This window comes from Fulmarus glacialis, unplaced genomic scaffold (assembly GCF_000690835.1).
Source record: "Fulmarus glacialis isolate BGI_N327 unplaced genomic scaffold, ASM69083v1 scaffold3050, whole genome shotgun sequence".
Lineage (NCBI taxonomy): Eukaryota > Metazoa > Chordata > Aves > Procellariiformes > Procellariidae > Fulmarus > Fulmarus glacialis.
The window spans coordinates 29,720-49,028 of record NW_009187013.1 but is presented as its reverse complement, the minus strand read 5'-3'; the positions used below and the strand labels follow the sequence as shown (position 1 = coordinate 49,028).

Below are 19,309 nucleotides of genomic sequence, written 5' to 3'. Positions count from 1 at the left end.
CTTCTCTCAGACTTACGGTTTAGCTTTTCTGTCTAGAGAATCTTTCCCTGTGGAGTGAGTTGTTCTTGCAGCTTTTGAAGACTTAGAGGGGTCGAGTCAGCTTAGATTTTCTTCCTAACCTCAAAATTTGGGATGTAGTTTTGCTGTTCATTTAAAATAGATCCATGGTGCCTTTAAAATAGGAATGTCCTGCTGCCTCCGAGGTGTGGCACCACATTGCCCATTGGTGCAGTGACTGAGACCCGGGTGTGAATCCACCTGAAAGCTGGCTCAGCAAAGGTCAGTCTTCAGCTGCAGTGGGTTGTGTGATCTGGGTTACTGTACAGCTGCAAATACACTGTACACTCTTGATGGGTAATGGGAAATACGGGAACAAGTGGTTAAAGGGAGGGTGTGGATGCACACTTGGGCATCAGCAGCACTTATGGAAGGGTTAAAATGTTGGTGTAATCATGGTCTATAACAAGCTTTGCTTTGTTCCCTTAGAGATACAAATATCTTTTGTTTTTTCATGTAGGTGTCTTGTTCTGCACTTAACTGAACATTAACCCTGCACAGAGGCAAGGAGCTGTAATGCTTCTTTTCCCTTTTGGAGATTCAACACCCACGTTTCACTGTCAAATATCTTCATTCACTGAAATTTGTATTCCAGTATCCATTTGTTAAATTGCCAAACTCTCCTTGGTACATCTGAATGCAAATAGTTTGGGTCTTGACTGAGACAGGGCATAACGCTAATCAACACTTTTCCAGGTGAAGATGGGCCAAGGCCAACTAAACCCCTTGCATCCAAAAAGAAACTGTCTTTTAGGATACTGTGACACAAGGCTCCCAAAACAAAGCTGGTGTATGTTCTACTTTTTGAGCGCCAACAATTAGAACAGGGTTTGTTAAGTTGTTTCAAGAAGATTGTGGTTTCTCTCAGCAATCGGCCATCCTACTGCATTTGCCTATTACCTCTTATACTTGGATTACAAGTATAATCTGTGTACATTTAATGTTTTTGTTCTCTAACATTTTGTGAGGTGTTAGCCCATGTTCGTTGTCCCCAGGATCTACCATAACGCAAGAAGTGAAGAGCAAGCAGATATTAATGTGCTTATTCTTTCCAGGCGTGGTACACAATGTTAACACAGAGGACGGGTAGTCTTGACTTAGCCTGCTCCTCTGTACTTTGTGGTTTACTCCATGGCCTGATCTGAAAGGTAGAAATAATTATAATAATGAAGCATTCCCTTTGTACCTGTATCCTAACGTTGGGACATGTTGGTCACGCCTCTGACTGGATTTAGTAGCCTTTCAAGGCTCCTACAGCCTGAATTTATCTGATTCATCTTAGTCAAGTTTGTGGATTTGTGTTTTGGGGTGGGAAGAACAGGGATGCAGGCTGTTTAACCTGCTTATCAGGCTTATAGTATGAACTTTTCCTATGTTTTGCCACTCTGGATCAGACTTATAAAAATTAAGGTCTACTTTTCAGCTTACCACCACATCAAAGACTTTTGCAGGAGAGAGGCAAAGTGGTTCTTGTGAGCTTGAGTCTTGGCTTTGAGTTTCTTCTTCTGTTTAGTGAAGTTCTTCCATCATTTTCATTGAATCATCTAAGCTTTTAACACTGGGGTATGCTGACCCAGTTTCCAGTCTCTCTGTGCTTCTTGACACTGGAAGCAGATTTAATAAATCAGTAGCCACTTCCTTTTTGTTGCTCAACATCGGGTCCAATGTCTGTGTGCCTTACCACAAACAGCTGCATGCAGTCTAGCAGTGTGGTGTGATATTTAGTGCCTAAACATGGGCACCTAGTGCCAAGAGGATGGCAGATAGGATGTAGGACCTATCAGAGGCCCATGCACTTCTGGAGCAGCAGCTGGAGGCCAGGTGAAATGTCTTAGGGCCAGATGAATGGCAACAGGTTACCCCTACCTAGGCAATGAATGGAGCTTTTAGTGCATCCATGAAATGAAGGGCGAGGAAGCACTGTGGAAATTTAAATATAGGGGTCTACAAATAGATGTCTTCATGTGCCTTAGGTGTTTAAGGTCCCATTATAGGTGGGGACTTAGTTCTGGAACTGTTCAGGCAGTCCTGTAATAGACACCTACATTGGCCAACTGAATCACAGATGATGCTTCCATTGAGTGTAAAGGGCCAATAGGCACATACCTCTGTATTCCTGTATTTAGATGTCTTAATCTGTGTCTGAATCCCATAAATCTCATCTGCAGAGATGAACAGGTGGTTCCTTCTGAAAAATTGTCCTGGAAGCTAACATCGCTGAGATGATTTGAGAGCCACCTGCCCAAAAAGAGTCATCTTGCCCTGCTCCTCCCTTGGGTTGCTGCTGGGTTTACCTCATCCCTCAGTGAGCTGGGTCAGCTCAAAAATACCAGCAAAAAGCCCTGCATTCCTATGGTTAGCTCTTGCTGGCTTAACAACTTGCCTTGGCTCACTAAAGGTGTTCACATGTGGCAGAGCCGGGACCGCCTTTTAGGTGGTGGAGCTGGACTGTTAAATTCGTTTTTTCCCGAAACCTCACCACCGAGGCTGTTGGAGTTGGCTCGCTGCTTCTGTTGAGTGGAGAGCACCAAGAACAATATGTGTTTTCTGCCATGTGTTTCACTAGGGCACATTGTATTTGTGTTTGAAGGAGAACTGCAACCGGGAACGATGTTTCGCTTGAGCAGAAAAGCACTCTTTACCCCCGTCGCTATCATAGAGGACAAAATGAATGTTTCGATGACTTTGGCATCACTCGAGAATACTTAAAAACCATTTGTTTTTCAGCAGGTCCTTTGACAGAAGCGCAGGCACTCAGCATTCAGGCCACGGCATCCTGTTACTGTTGTCTGTATTCTCCAAGGTCAGATTGAATCCTTGCCTCTAACCATAAAAAAACAGAAGAGAAAGTGGAGGTGCTGAGGAAGAAATAGAGGAAGATGTACATAAATGTCAACTGCAGCTTGTTTGGCTGTTGGCTTTATCTCTTTGGAAGCCCTTGGAGCTCCCAGCCTTTCAGTCTTACGTGCTGCTTTTTTGTTCGTTACCTTTGGCACTGGGACTATATTTAAATAAAAAGCAAAGCAGCCTGAAATCTCTGAATTTCCGTGGTTTTCTGTGTGGTCCTGTAGACTTCCAAAACATGAGTGCTATAGCGTTCTCCCACCTGCTAGGTGGGGTTAATGGATCTAGCAGTAGGGACCCTTTTGATATCTTCTGAATTCACAGCAAGCACCAAACTCCAGTAGCCTGCTTCACTTTGCGCCTTCTCTGTTGTACTTCTCTGGTTTCATAAGTTAATTAGACTTTTATTTTTCTCTCCTTTACAATTCTATTCTAGGAGTGTGTCCTGTTCAAAATATCATTTCCAATTTCATTTTTTCTCATCCCTAATGTGAAGTAGGGTTGAAAAGGAAGGCAGCGCTGATGTGAATTGAGTCACTTTATACAATAGTGGAGAAAGGCAAAAATATGGCATGTAAATAATCCGGAATTGTTAGCAGGGAAAGAAGAGTGGTAGAAACAATGTTTTCTGCGTTTGTTCATGTTTTCCCAAGCATTTAGATACCCCAAATACTCCAAATTCTGTTATGAAAATGCCATACTTGAAATGTTCTTCAGTACATTAGCAGTTCTTCAGTTAACAAGTTTAGATTAGGAGTACTAATATTATATATAATATTACAAATTATTTGTGTTTGGAGAGAGATTTGCCCTGTCCCCATTGTGGCTAATAGTTTGGCTCCTATTTCTGTAAAATAACAGTAATGTCCAGCACAAGTGGAAGGAGTTATCTTGCGATGATCTATCTGTAATTCTGTTTATTACACGTAAGTGAGAGGAGTTACTCAAATTTGTTTCTTGCTATGTTTGACAAAAAAAATATTTCTACAGAATTTCTCATTGGTTTGGTGATACTATTTTTTTTAGTGGTATGTGAAATTCAAGTACTTTTTAATGAGTTCAAAGCGCTTGTAAATCAAAAGAATGTAGGCTTAAATAACTTTAGATATGGTTGCACTTACAGGCTTAAGGTGAACTTGTTTCAAACTACGAAGTTGACTAAGAGTCAGCTGGACCCATTTTTGCACAGAATTATTTTCTTGAAATTATTCTCAAGTTTCTTTTCTCTTGGAGCACAAACTTAGTTATTAATGCAAACCAATTCCTAGTATGTAATCGTCCCAATTTGTTTGTCAAAATTTCCATCAGTCACAGGCTGTAGTTTAACTCCAGAAGTATTTTGAGTTTGAGCTACCAACTGTTACTGAAATGTCAGTTGGGTTCAAATTGCTTCTCCTTTACACAAAATATTTTGTGGCCAAGTACTTTGCCACTAACTCCTTTGAAATGTGCGTGTACTGATTTCAAAACTAGTGCACTTCTTAGATGTTGTTGGGTAGTTAGAGGTAGCCAAATTTTCTTCTTGGCTTAGTATTTTATGCTAATCAAATGATAAAGAAAGTAAAGCTCTTAATTACACATTTTTATCAGTCTATATAGCCAGCTATTTTTATTCATCTGGAAAGCAGCCAAATTTTTTGGATACTTCAAATGATGTAGAAAAAGTGTGATAGGCTGGTATGCTTTTTCAGGTACCTTTTCAGATCGGATAAACACAAGCTTTATAATATTCTCTGGAATTAATGTAGTTAATTTTCTGATCTGTTTTGATCTTAACTACTTAAGGATACTGCATTATTCCTAAGAACATAGTATAAAACATATTTGAAGGACATGTATGTTATGAAAGTGGCAATTTGATTTTGTAGCTGAGCTGAAGTTCTGCTCAGTACCTGGAGGAGGTTCTCCCAGTCCCCAGCGCGAGATACACGGTGTTTTCCTGCAGTTACACTGCTTATTCCTTTGGTACAAAATTAGTTTTTTGAGAATGGATAAATGAATCTTCTACTGTCATTTAAACTTAATTAAAAATCCATACCGCTAAGAAATTTGTGCCATATTTTCCCTATATTCAGAATGAATAGTCTACTTTTAACAGCTATTTCTAACCAAACTTTCTATGTAACTGAATTAATTCAGTCCTAGGAACAGATTATATTAGGGGAAATTAAGCTCTAAGTAAGCAAACCATTAACAATTACGATACTAAATTGCCTGTGACACAGATTGGTCAGGTTTAATAGCATGCAGTGTTTTCAGCTTGTGAGAAGTAAATTGCAGAAACCAACCTAGGGGTTTTTTTAATCTGTGTATGAGGTACAGATCCTCAGTTGGTCTTTGTAAGAGAAAAGCTCCAACAGGTAGGCAAAAGAAGCATCACTGGTAAAGCATTTATAGTGCTTCTGTGTGAAACAAACCCAGATTTTCCTTCTCTGTTTTACTTCCTATACTTCTATTATCAAAAAATGAGAAGCCTTTCTCCTGTAACAGTTTAGAGATGAGTTTGCAGTCTTGTTAATCTTGCATAGAATCTGTCCTTACTTAAAATTAGCAGATACTTGTTTCTTCTTCACATTCTAATTGGAGCAAGCTTTGGTTTCCATCACAAACTGGTCCCAATGATCGTCTGCAGAGGACTGACCCATTGATGATTTCTTTGTGCTTTCAATTTTCTTTTTCTACAAAGGATTTTTAAATATAAGCTGTTGATACATAATAAGGTCTTTGTTTTGAAATGCATCTTTTATAGTCAGTCAGCATCATAGTTTTTCTCAGACCATATTTCTATATACTGGGTATATTGCATGTTTGTATTTTGGGATGTGATATTTACACATTTGTATTATGGGATGTGATATTTTAGTAAGAAAATTCTTTGCCTTAAAGAACTGCCAGAATAGTTACGTGAATATAAAACCACCTCAGTTACCATGCGCTGGGTTTTAAAATAAAAAGTGAAATCATGCTCACTCTCTTTTTCTCATCAGAAAGCTATTGGGAAGCACTTTATAAGGAAAAAAACAGCAAGAAACGATGTGTTTTCTTGTCTTTTGTAGGCAGTAATATTGAGGTCACAAGCATCTGGTCTGCAGGTTTCGAGTTAGCTTTCCAGCAAAACAGAAGTTATGCACTGTAAAGGAGCTTTCAACTTAAGAGCATTTCAATATATTTGTAAGAAAATTATTTTGGGCAGCTTCCATACCAAGTTACAATGGATATTTAAAGCAAACACGATAATACAAGGTGTTCTAGAGGAACAGAAATCCAAGCAATACTTCTTTTTGCATATATTCATGATTTTGGGAATGTGTCTGTTGCTGGGAGGAGAGATTTGTATTTACGCTAATGGTACTGTAACATGCAGTTTATTAAGGAAAAAAAAAAGAAACCAAACCGCAAATGACGCCTTAAGTGAATTTAATATCCATGGAAAGCTTTTTTAAGTGCTGATTTCAGTTTAGTTTTGAAATAATTTCAGTTACTTCATGAAAGAGTTAATATCCTGTTGTGGTGCTGAGATTGATAGTCAGAGGAAATAGGAGGTACCTGGAAAGAACTTCTGATTCCTAATATTGCAGAAGTTGCCTTTCTGTTGGCTTGCCTTCCCTCTGCTTTGTTATTTTTAACCAGGCTCCCTAATCTTTCCTTTTGCCTCTAACCACCTCCCAACTTCCTGTTCGCTTCTTCCCTCTGTTTTTTTGTCCAAAATATTCGGTTGTTTCTCACTTTTCTTTGCAGTGTGAGTGGATTGCAGGAAAGTGAGTTAAGATGAATGCCATAGCTGTTTTTACAGTATCTATTATCTTCTGTATTTCGTGCCTTTTTGCTGCTCTTGGTGTAAGTTACTTATTCAAGGAGATTTTGATGTAAGAATATTGTTTGAATAGGAGCGTGCATTTTTGAACTTTCTAATGTTGTATTTTGGGTTGCTGCGTATACAGTAATTAAAAATGCTCTACTTTAGCTCTTTAAAACTTCTCTGTTCTAATTTTTTGAACTAGTGTTTTCTCTAAGGTAGTTAATGTGTAGTGAAGACTATTCCTTGAACGTTGCTGGGAGAGAGGGATGTTACTTCTTTAGGTTCATTTTTTGGATATATGATTTCAAAATAACCTTTTATTTTCTTTTCCCTCAGAATATTTCAATGCTTTTTCAAAACAGTGTTCCAAAATGTTAATTGACTTAAGTAAAGATGTATTTCATTGTAGTTTTTTGATCCCAGCAACAATGCATCCTAAATATGAATTTTCTTTTCAATAAGTAATAGAAAGCATTTGCTTTTCTTTTGCAGATTGCATTCTCACAACACAGCAACTTTATGGACCTGGTACAGTTCTTTGTGACATTTTTCAGGTACTTTTCATTTAAGACAGCTAAATGTTTCTTCTTTAGGAAAGATATTTGGTTTTTGTTTTTCAGTATAGTGTTTGGGGTTTTTGTTGGTTTTTTTAATTAAACATCCTGCTTACATCACAGCCTAGAAAATGGAAATCCCTACTATGTTTAAAGTATTTAATTGGGAAATATGTTAAGAAAATTGTCTGCCCATCTTTGCAGATGCATCCTGTCCTGTGCATGCAGGGAAAGGGAGGCTAGAGGAGGGGGTGGAGGCTTCTCGAAATGGACAAGTTACTTTTAAAGTGGTATAGAAGACATCTTTTGAGCTACCACATCATACAAATCATGTATGACTTAGAGAAATTGCAGATACTCACACATCGTCAGACACAAATCATAAATTAAGGAAGTGATTTTGCAAAGAGTTAAGCATGGACTAATTTCAAACTCTTTAGGTAGCACCTTTTGATTTTAAACTGAACTCTGAAAATATGTCAAGTTAAATCCAAACATACATTTCAACACAATTGAAGCCAAATACCTTTCTGTCCTTCATGAACTGCTTGGTAAAGTTCATTTCTTAGTGTGAAGCAAACTGATGATTCCCTAGGAGTTGGAACCAACAGAAGCAATTTCAACACTTGTTTCCTCTTCCATCCTCCAAAAAAGTATGGCCCTGACAAAGAGTTTAAATGTCTCTGGAAGCATAGCAGGCCAAGTTTCAAAATCTAATTATTAGCCTCTATTTTAGGAACTGTTAATACCCCATAAATATAAAGCAATACTTGATTAATAAGGAGAACTCCCACAGGCGGGATATACTTGTCTGTCTACTCCAGATCTTACAACCTGTTTTAAAGTAGGCAATATTATGCCCATTTTGAAATGAGCAGTGGGAATAATATCTTACTTTAGATTCCATGCTAAATTTTATTAAAGCAAGGAGCTCCAGATGTGTCCTTCAGACAAGTGGTTTATATCAATTTTTTTTTAGTATGTAGCTTTTACAGAGTGGGGTGTGCTTTAATACAATCCCAGGTAAACAGCAGGCTTGAACCACCACCTTGCTTCCATTGCTATGGAGTAAATGTTTACTCCTGGATCCGATTTAAGCATTTGCTCTGCTGAATCCATCACAGTCAAGGTCTTCCTAAAAATCTTTGTGGCAGGGTAATTACTTCTAAGGAGAACGAATAGGGAAGCAGTTGGTTCCTTAGTTCCTTTTTAATGGCATAAGATCAATCCGCACTTTAAAAACTATCCATTAGTCCTTTAGAGACCCAGATCTACCTGCATATGAGAGTTTGAAACTCTTCAATATGAGTGATTCCTCCAGTTCCATTATTGGAAGAGAATCACAGTTTGAAGCAGAAGATATGTGCATTATATATCTCACTGAGCACATGCAGCTGAAAATACATGTCCAAAAGTTAGGCAGATTGAAGATTCAATAATGATTTTACTTCTCTCCCTCGCTGCTATCACATGGATCTCCTTGAGAAGTAATGTTGCAATATTATTTAACATCCTAACATGCCAGCGGAATAAGAACGTGTGTACTTGGGAGAAGACAGTTTATTGGTGTTTTCCAACCAAGCATTTATGATACATGAAAAATTCTTCGATTCTTTAACTCTAACTGCTGCTAAGTTTCTCTCCCACTATTTTACTTTACAGTCACTGTAACTTGCTAAATAACTGTGTTAGAACAGTATGATTCATCTCTGCTGTTTGTAGGGGAAACTGTTGAAACTCTTGCATTTTTAATGCTCTAGGGTGCATTTCATAATTACAGTTGAATCCAAGTTAGGCCATAAATAAGTAATATCTGATAGCCCCCTGTGATGTGAATGAGATAGTTGGCTGAAAATTTGCACACTAAGTAGAGGCAATGAAAATGCTTTCTGCAAAGCCTAAAGACAGTTGGTAAAACCACCTTTGAGGTATAAGTCGAAAACTGAGATACGTCTCAATTCTTTGAGTGTAATGGACATAAAAAGAGACTTTATTCTGGAAAATGGATGTTTAGAATGACTTGCTGTTATCATGTTCAAGGGTCTTGCTTCATTTTGCCATTCTGTGGGTAATTTTGGAAATTTTTCTGTGCTGGTGATGTTGTAGCACATTTCCCTCTTCTAGAAGCCACCCTCTCCACTTTGTCGTAATCCCGTCCTAAACACGCTCTTCTGCAGTGCTACTGGAAGAAACAGCTGGGCGTTGAGGTGCATGGGGAACCACACAGGGAAACGGGGGGGTTCGTTTCTGACATTTGTGATGATTTAGGTCAAGTCAGTCCCTCCAGTGGGCACTGGGTGCAAGCTGGATTTTCAAACTCGAGTGCTGCTTAATTTATGGAGTATCACAGGCACTGACTGGACTGACTCTGTGAGGCACACAATGTTACAGAGAAGCCAGGAACCTGGCCGTGCATTTAAACCACATCAGGCAGTGAAGAGCAGGACGAATCGTGACTGCTGGATTTGATTTCCATTTCATTTAAGAGCTGGGCTACTTTGGGCCAGAGGGGGTTCGCCTCACATTTAGAGGTGCTGTGAGACTCTTGGAACTCCTTTCGGAGTCAGCACAAAGTCAGGTGTGTGGCTGTATGTTACCATTATTTTATTTTGCAACACGTTAATATTTTATTTTAAGCTAAGAAAATGTCGGTGGGTAAAGGTTGGGTAGAACAATGAAGTTATGGGGACTTTAATATTGCATTATAATTGGAGCCACAGGAGAAATGATATTCTAACCGTTGTTAACCTTTGCAAAGCTAAATGAATTGCAAGCAAACTGTGGGTTTTTTCTGTTTCCTCCTCTGCTTTTTGTAACATAGCTCCTTAATTTACAAATCTTGCTGTTGTCTTTCAGCAGAGAGTTTGAGCTATTTTGACAGTCTCTAGTAAACATTTTTATTAGTATCTGTGCTTCCTTGTCTTCCAAAAAATCTATGTATGCCACCACACCTATCTATAAAATGTATTTCTTGCCAGTGTACTTTTGCATACAGAAGATGGGAAAATATTTATTATTTTGAATATTCAGCCTTCTAAACTCATATTGCTGACCAATGATCCTGTTTCTTTTATGTTTAAAAAAAAAAAGTGCATCTGTATTTCTTCTGTGTTTCTCTGCTTTATTGGTCAGTTCTGTAGAGATTTATAAGAGGAATATTAAGAACGGTTTGAATGAAATAAGGATCTGTAAGCACAAGAAGAAACAGCAAAACAAGAGTTGAAAGCATGACTTGTACTCTTAACTGGTGACACAGTTGGCTGTAAAGCAGTCAAGGATCATGCTGGTAACCCTGCAACTTGTCAGGAGGAGACCTCTTGCTCCAAAACTAGGAGGGTGGCAGCAAGGTGACAGCATGTCACCACTGCCATTCCTTTTCCTAGTGTAGCAGCCCTTAGAAACTCAAAATGAGGAGACGGAGGTGTTGGCCAACAGACTTGCCTAAAAGATCAGAAGTGCGAGGTGCACAAAACTGAAGCCAAAGAGTCCTGCCAAAGAAGCTGTTGAGCTCTACAGGGTATAAAAGATCTATAAACTCTATAAACCAGGTTTGCTGCCTCCAGGAAAGAAGCCAGGAGATGTGGCAAGGACCTGACAGCCAGCATCCCTTGTCCTCTGTGTGGGACACAAGTGATGTTGGCCAGACCAGCTGGCCAATACATTTGGCATTTGTGGGTGTGAGAGTGTGAAGGGGTATAATCAATTTTTCTCTGAGATTTTGTTAAATGTAATCACTTTCAGCCTGGAGAAGAGAAGGCTCCGGGGAGACCTTATTGCAGCCTTTCAGTACTTAAAGGGGGCTTATGAGAAAGATGGAGACAGACTTTTTAGCAGGGCCTGTTGTGGCAGGACAAGGGGGAATGGTTTTAAGCTCAAAGAGGGTAGATTCAGACTAGATAAAGGAAGAAAAGTTTTACGCTGAGGGTGGTGAAACACTGGCACAGGTTGCCCAGAGAGGTTGTAGATGCCCCATCCCTGGGAACATTCAAGGTCAGGCTGGACGAGGCTCTGAGCAACCTGATCTAGTTTAAGATGTCCCTGCCCATGGCAGGGGGTTGGACTAGATGGCCTTTAAAGGTCCCTTCCAATGCAAACTATTCTGTGATTCTGTGATTCTGTTCTATGATCTCATCCTGAGCTTTGTTACATTGATTTACCATAGACCTCTGATGTCTTCTACTGCACTTCTGTTCTGTGTCCTCACATGCACAGTTCACCCCATTTCTTGGCTGCTGTATGTCTCATCTTTTATATCTGCCCTTGAAACGTCCTTCTAGGGGTGTTCAACGCTGACTCTCTCTAGTCCCATCGTAGCCTTACAATGATTATTAGAGAAATGGGTGTATTTCATGAATGGAACAGAAGTTGCAAGTTTTGTGTTTTCATGGTGGCACATGAAACCTTATGTGCTTCTACTAAGGCCTGAATATCAAATAGTGTAGTTTTACTTTGGTGCAAATAATTGGATTTGTTCCTCAGAAAAACTTCAGAGGGAGCAGTATTTGTCTCCGTACAACAGTCAGGCAGATGGTTTAATGTGTTGTATATTGATTTTCCTGGCTGTAAACATTTGCCCAGTGTTTTCAATAAGTGGGAATGGCCTGTTGCAATAATACAAACCTGGAGTTATGCTGCAGATATTTACTCTTTTCGCTTATTAAATAATTTCTTACTGCAGCAGAAATGGCAGTACTAAATATGTGCCTAAAATACCGTCTTATTAGAAATAAACAGTTCAGCATCCATGACTTCCTTCTTTCCATGTTGTCCTCATCACTCTTTGTCCTCCACAGTGGTCACACGTGGACCAGAGCAGTAAGGCCATTTGGTCTCTCCTCCATTAATCAGTCCCATCATTATTTGTGCTCTTTTATGCTTTTGGCCTCTAAAGTTTCCTGTGACAAGTAGTGGTTTGGGGTGTGATATAACCACTTTGGGTTTTTAAACCTTTATTGAGTGGGATTTAGTTTATAGTTTTGACACCTTAATTTGGGTTTCTGTGTGTGTTGTGTCGAAGCTCTTCTTCTAGTTAGTGCAGAGACTACAGAAGAGGAGAACGGAGGATGGAAGGAGTCTACAGGGCCAATGCTGTGCTTGGTCCCCCTTCCCACTTGTAGCTACAGCCTGCTCAGACATCCCTGCCTTTGGAGTAGCTTGTTCTCCTGCCTGAAAACAGTATGAGGGAAAAACCTTCAAAACACAGATCAAAATAACACTGATTTCCATTCCAGTTTCATCATGTGTCCCATGATTTTTGGTGTGTTTACTTAAAGCTTCATCTTCTAGACCTGCAAGATGACTTTTTCTCTTCATTTAATGTTATGCCCTTTGTGATAGCATAGAAGGACTTGCAAATCTGAACCCTAAAAAGCAAAGCAAAAACAAATAAAAAAAACCCCAAACAAACAAACAAAAAACCAAACAAATGTATTAATACATGCTTTCCCAAAAGACCTCAAACCTCTAATTAGACTGATCTTGTGCTTATGGAAGCTGCCACCATTTTACAGGGTGTCAGATTGGTTGTGCTAGCCAATAAGCAGATTTTTTAAAATAGACACAAAAATAGTATCAACTGCCGCAAATAAGATGGGTTGTGGCTTGTTAAATCTTGATGCCATCTTCAGTGGACAGATAAGGTCATTAATCTGTAGATCAGATCTGTTTGTTTGCTGTTGGCTGCAGATAGTTGTTTGGTAAAGGCCAACTGTGCAAACCCTGTGCACTCCTTTCAGCATTATGTACTTACTCCAATTATTTTGAGGTTTAATGCATCAAGTACTTAAAAATGTGTCCTATAACTCTCCAGCATGTTAAAATTTACTTTTAAATAGCACATAAATAGCTTCCAATTCATCAAAATAATTTGGCATGTGTTTCTAGTAATCATTGCAGTGCTTTCTGAAATTAAGTGGCCTATATATGTTAAAGCATATTAGTGTTGAAGCTGCTGTATATTTTGGCATTTAAAACTGCCACTTTTTACTAGCAATTCTGATGTTGATAAACATTGTAGGAGAGTTTAATAATTGGGCCCTGATACACCAGATGGATTTTCTTCTCTCCTCATGAGAATGCATCGTATCAAAGTGCTGATGAAGTTTTCCAGCCATTTAAAAATGAAAGTGTACTTGTTTGAAGAGCTTTAAGGATACCTGGAGTGGAGAGAATATCCTCTCTGCTATGAAAAGGAGCTTAGAGCACAGAATAAAACCAGACAGAGTGTTTAAGTTCAGATTTTTGTGTCAGGGAGGGAATACCCTGTGGTATAAAGAGCGCTGAAGGCTTATCCACAAACGATTAATGCATGTGTTGAGGCCAACTGAGGGGAGATTACTTATAACCATGTTGCTCATTTACTGTACTTAAATAATCTAATAAATAATTAAGAATTACTTAATTGAGCTATTTATCAAATATTGTCCCTAAAATGTAAATGTAACTTCTCCTTGTATTGCAATATTTATGCCGCATAAGCATAAACTTTTGTAACTTCTGTAGGCCAATAAAAGCTGTATTTGGTAGAACCTGACCCAAATGAGAAGTCATGTTCAAATTTCCATGGGATGAAAAACTCTCCAGGGCTGTTAGATGTCTCTAGATGGCTCTTTTTCCTTCCAGCCTGGTTTCACATCTGAGTTTTCTGGTTTCCTCTTTTTCTATTGGAAAAATTGAACTGCTCTCAAACTGGACTCATTACTGCCCTTAGGAAGACAGAAACCCAACAGCTGATAGTTCAGGTACAGCTACTGGATGTGCTGCTTCGCCTGTTCATTACATTTGCAGGACTGCGTACAGACTATGCTGGGATGTTACGAGCCCAATAACATTTCTGTCCCCTTTACCTTCTTTTCAGAGAGACAGATGAGGAGAAACGATACAAAAGCATTGTTTGAGATGGGAGGAGGTTTAGAGAGAAGGCTTGAATGAACAGTGGATTTCAGGGATGAAGGAGGCTCTTGGTAGGCTATTTATTATTTTTGGAGGAGAAAGAAACAGAAGGAGAAGGTGAAGCAAGTCCTGCAGCAAAAGTTTATTTTTAAAGCCTTTTGGAAATGGGTGGATATTCGTAGCTGGCACAACGAGCGCTGAGGCCGTTCAGGAGAAAGCAGGGCAGAGCACGGCGTTTGACTAGGGCTCTGCCAACCGTAGACTTTTGCTCCAAATCATTTTCCAACACAGCTCTCGTTCCACACAGCTGTTTCTTTCCGCTGCTTCCATATTTACGCAGTTGCTTTCCAAGAAAAGGTATGGGGGAAAAAAGCTTCTTTAAAGCTGCTGAGGTGAAGACAGGTCTTTTTAACTTATTTCAGGATGGTTTAGGCTGAGTAAACCCAGCAGATAGATCTTGACTTTGCTCTACCCCCGGGGCTCTCCCAGCAAGTGATGGACTGCAGCCCAGCAAGCAGGCGCTGCCTTTTATTCCTCCCCGAGTGCTGCCAAGGGGAGGTAGTGCAAGGGGGAAAATATATTTCCTTAGTGGCTTTATAGCTTTTGTGGGTATTTGCTGCCTCCTTGTGACGGTACAAAGATGTATGGTGCTGTTCCTTTGAAATACAGGGTACTGTGCATTTTAGAAAGAGTTTTTATTAGTGTTTAATTGTTAATTCCTCTCTGTGCTTTCTTCAGAAAGTCTTGGCTGTGGTGGCAGAAGTAAGGCAGGAGAGAGAAACCCATGAAAGACTCTGGCACGTACAATCTTGTGCAATGTTGCATTTCAGAAAGGGGATTTAATATAAGGATAAAGGTGATCCTCTTAGTTCTCCACTCTAGCTTTCTTCTCCGAGGGAGTAAATGAATATGTAGGGAGACGCTGTGTTCAACGAAAAATAAGAAGTCAATATCTGATGTTTACAACTCTCTGAGGCCACATTTTTCCTAAAAAGGAGCCATCCTCACAGGACTTCAGCATGTTTTGACGTGTATCTTCAGTTCGGGGGGGGGCGGGGGGGCTGTTCCTGGTGCTGTCTGATAGATACGTGTGAATGGAGCCCATACGTCTTGTAAGGGTCACCTACAGGAAGGTGGAGATCTCATTCCCTTTGCTGGTTGTGCATGGCACAAAGCAGCTTCATCTGTATGCTTGACCTCCCGAGAAACCCCTCTGAAATGGGTCTTTATAACACAAAGGTTCTGGAGGTTGACGAAGCATCTGGCCCTTTCCCTCTGCCCTTTGAACTTCCATCTCCTTTCCCCAAATAAAGGGGTATTGAGGAGGTAGACTCGGATAAGCCATGGCAGTAGCTGTTGCCCGTAAGCTGCATCTAAAATGCTTTATCCTGAGATGAAGCTTCTCGCTGGAGTCACGACGCGAATGCGATGGCCTGGCAGGCGTTGCGCTTTGGCAGCCTGTCCTGGGGACTCCTGCAGATGTTTTGAATATTGTTGTTTTCATGGTCAAATTAAATGTGGAGCCAGGAACAGTTTTCCTCGCTGCCTTGAAGATTTTGTTTTATTTCCACCCTCCATTTGTGCATTGATGTTAAAACATTACTGAAAACAAAGCAGACCAAAGACTTAGCTTGTGGTCTTAGCTGTGCTGGTTTTGCTTGGATACATTTTGGATTTTTGCTCTTCAGGGAGCACTGTCCTCTTTGGGCCTCAGAGATAAAGCAAACATTGCACCTTAGAAAGACTTTAGGTTTCTTTGAGGAAAAGGGAGCTTAAAGGAAGAGAAAAGCTTACCAAAGCCATTGAGTAAGTGTGGTGGCATTCATGCCGTGGGGAGCTAACAGGAGTCCGAAGACAAATGCGGACACTCAAAAATTTCGCTAGTCCATCATTCACTTGTGCCTGTTCAAGTGTGGCATAAGTGAAAATCCATCTAGTCCAAACATGACCTTGTCCAGGAGAGAAATACTGTTTCCAGGTGGTACGGATAGTCTGCTATTGCGCTTTATACAGTGGCAGGGAGCGTCGGGAAAGGAAGAGAAAGCTGTAGGTACAAAATCCTCAATCATCAATAATGCATGTTAGCTTCTTTACCAAAATAGCAATTAAAGATTTAATGTATATGCTTTACTAGTTAATGGGGGCACATTGTTTTTTACTGCAAAAGTCGGTAGTAATCCAGTACCTATCAAAAACGAGAATAAAATAGCCATTAAAAGAGCTTGTCTGAACTGTTTGTGTTTGCAGAAAAATGGCTAGGCTTTTACAGTGAAATAATGTCAGATTTTAAAATTTAGAGAAAATGCGGGGGAAGTGATTTGGAATACATACCTCTTAAAATGAAAAAGGCCAAACAAATCTGTGATCCTGCTTAAATTTATAAAGAAATAGGCACCGTAGGAGTCTTTAAAAGCTGTGCAGACGTTTTAATGCTGGAGTCACACAAGTGCCAATTTTTTAATATCATATACTGTATGATAGTAAAACATACTGCTATACATATCTAAGCCTGAAAAATACAATCACGTTGCCTACTGGCTGCCCCTTGCATGTTTGGTGCCCGATCACACGCAGTTTTCATAATATATAGGCTATGGATGGTGATATGTAATCAGGGACAGGCCCTCCTTCTGCATCTCAGGGAATGGTTCCTGCTGTCTATCCTTTTTTTTAATGATAAATATTTCCAAGTTTTGCACTACTCTCTGCTAAAGAATTTGCTGTTGTAGAGTAGGTCTCCCAGTTGCTGAAGTAGTGCTTGAAGGACAAAATGTGCAGTCCCTCGCAGCTCGTACAAGGCAAACGGCACGGCATTTATGAAGAGAGGGGACAACAGGGAACTGGTGGGATGAGATGACATCCATCATCATAAGCTCTTTTTTTTGGTCAGCAGTGCAACAGTGGCTTCACGTCCAAGTAGAAGTCATCATCGAGGTCGTGGACTTTTGTATGAGTGGGGTGGCAGAGCACAGTAGAAACCACAGAGTTGTTTGGAGGTTTGGGGATCTGCAAAAAGGATTGATTTTTGGAAGCACAGCTGAGTTTGTTTTCGAAGGCAGGGAGTATTGAGCAGTCGCAGTCTCTCTCCCACCGTAGTCTTTCCTGCATGGCAGTGGGTCTCCATTGGGAGCCCCGAGAACGGCGAGAACCGAGCCGTGCCCAGAGGCAGGGAGAGGGGCACTCCAGTTCCCCCTTCAGCAGAAATCCCTGTTCAAGCATACAGAGCACAGCGGTCAGCGTAAATAGTGCACTTTAGGAAATAAGTCATCTATTCTGGTTAATCTTCCTTTAAGCACTCTCTTTAAATATACGCTAAAGTGTGGGGAGGGAGGTTTGGGGACATTTTCTCTTACCCATCAGTGCGGTACTTGAGAAGAGAGGCTGGGGTTCAGATATACAAAAGGAAAAATTTTAATCTTAGAAACCTTGTGTGCCTTGAAGTTGCTCATTAAGTATTCAGTGTGATAAGATCATAACTGTCAATAAAGTCAGCTTTTATTATTCTTATTATTATTTTAACTGCCTTTTGTATATCTGCTTCTTTGCATTTTCCCTAGAAGTTGATGAATCTATTCATCCTTTTCTCCTCTTTAGATTTAAGAAAAGCAATATAGATTTGGGGAAATCAAGAAATGCCTATAGTTCTGCAACAGCCAGTTAAAAAGAATCCAACTACTATACACTTTATCTTATTTTTGTAATTTGGAAAAGGAAAAGAAAAATTCAATTTTCTCTGCTTCTTTCAAGGCTTTTATTTTTTGGGTTATCCCCTCACCTTAAATATCGCCAAAGATAGTCAATACTGGCTTTTCCAATTTGATTAAATCTTTCGGCCGTACTGTTCTGATTTCCTGGTGAAAATTGGTGGATGTCCTATAAGAAGGTCAAACAGGTAACTTTGGAACAACAGTTTTCTCTGAAAATAGATGTACATCATTCCTCACCAGGTGTCATGGGCGCTGAACTGTGCAAAACACTTTGCACTGCTGTATTATCTTTCATCAAAGTATCTCTAAGTATTATATGAACTTTTAGTCTGGTTTTTTTTATTTGCTAGAGTTTTTCAGCTGCCATTATGTTATGAACAAGGACAATAAGAATTTTTTTTTTTTTCTTTTCCTTTACAGTTGTTTCCTGTCTTTGCTCCTGGTGGCAGCTGTGGTTTGGAAGATTAAACAAAGTTGCTGGGCATCGCGACGAAGAGAGGTTGAAATGACAAAATTGAATTCTGTCTCTTAAATGACTTTTTTATAGTTGTTCTCGCTTGTATTTATTCACATATGCATAGCATTAACCTTCAGTTAAGGATAAGCTCCACTAATCTATAAATGCTTCTGTTTGGGGATTTATAATAGTGTACTTTGGATTACACTTTCAGTGACAAATGATGCTATTTTAGTATCCTGATGGTGCAGTTTCTGTGAAGCACAAAAAAATAGGGGTGAATGTCCTACATTCGCAGAACTCAGGTTCTAGACAGCATAAATACAAAAATAAATACCATCGCAAATTAGGAGATTCTTTACATCTGTTTCAATAGAGGAAGTTTCTGCGCTGACGCTCTGAACCACATTAGCTCCCGCTTTCATTTGTTAAAAAAAAGGCTAATCCCCATTTTCAAATTCAAAGCTTATCTAAATGTTTTGGGGTTCTTTTTATTTTATTCCCTGGAACATAGTAGCATAAGAGAAAGGTGGGAGAAGCCACCCACGATTTGGAAAGCTGTAATGTACTACTTAAAAAGGCAACTTTTAGTATCAGAGCTTTCTCTTCCTCACCTAGCCATGGACCATACCAGCTTCCCAACTTTTTCTTAGTTTGCAGCATGTAAAAAAAATGTGTGCTTTACGCCCCCAAAATACGGTTCCCCCTTGTTTGTCCCTGATGCATTTGGTGATTTTTTTCACCACCCTCTTGTCCTGCTTCTCAATTGAAGCTAATTTCGTGTTACACCCTAAGCACGCAGGGTGACTGAGATAGGGTGGCCAATATCTTGTCACTTAGTAGCATAAAGAATATGTCCTTATTTCTAATTTTTAAGCATAAATGCAGAAATATATAGTAGAGCTGTGTAGAGAAGCAAGTCCTGTGTGCTACAAGGCAGACGACCACACATTCCTGGCGTTTTCTTGCTGTGGTGAGCACTAAAACCATGGAAGGCAGA

At 39.7% G+C, this 19,309-nt stretch overlaps 1 protein-coding gene across 1 annotated transcript in view; it reads left to right on the top strand.

The window, feature by feature from the left end:
• The window catches only part of ATRN (attractin), a 117,634-nt gene that overhangs the window by 70,178 nt on the left and 28,147 nt on the right, over positions 1 to 19,309 (top strand). The window contains exons 26-27 of the mRNA XM_009573463.1: positions 7,193 to 7,254; positions 18,273 to 18,351. Of these exons, the coding sequence (XP_009571758.1) occupies positions 7,193 to 7,254; positions 18,273 to 18,351 (141 nt within the window). The remainder of the gene's footprint in view (positions 1 to 7,192; positions 7,255 to 18,272; positions 18,352 to 19,309) is intronic.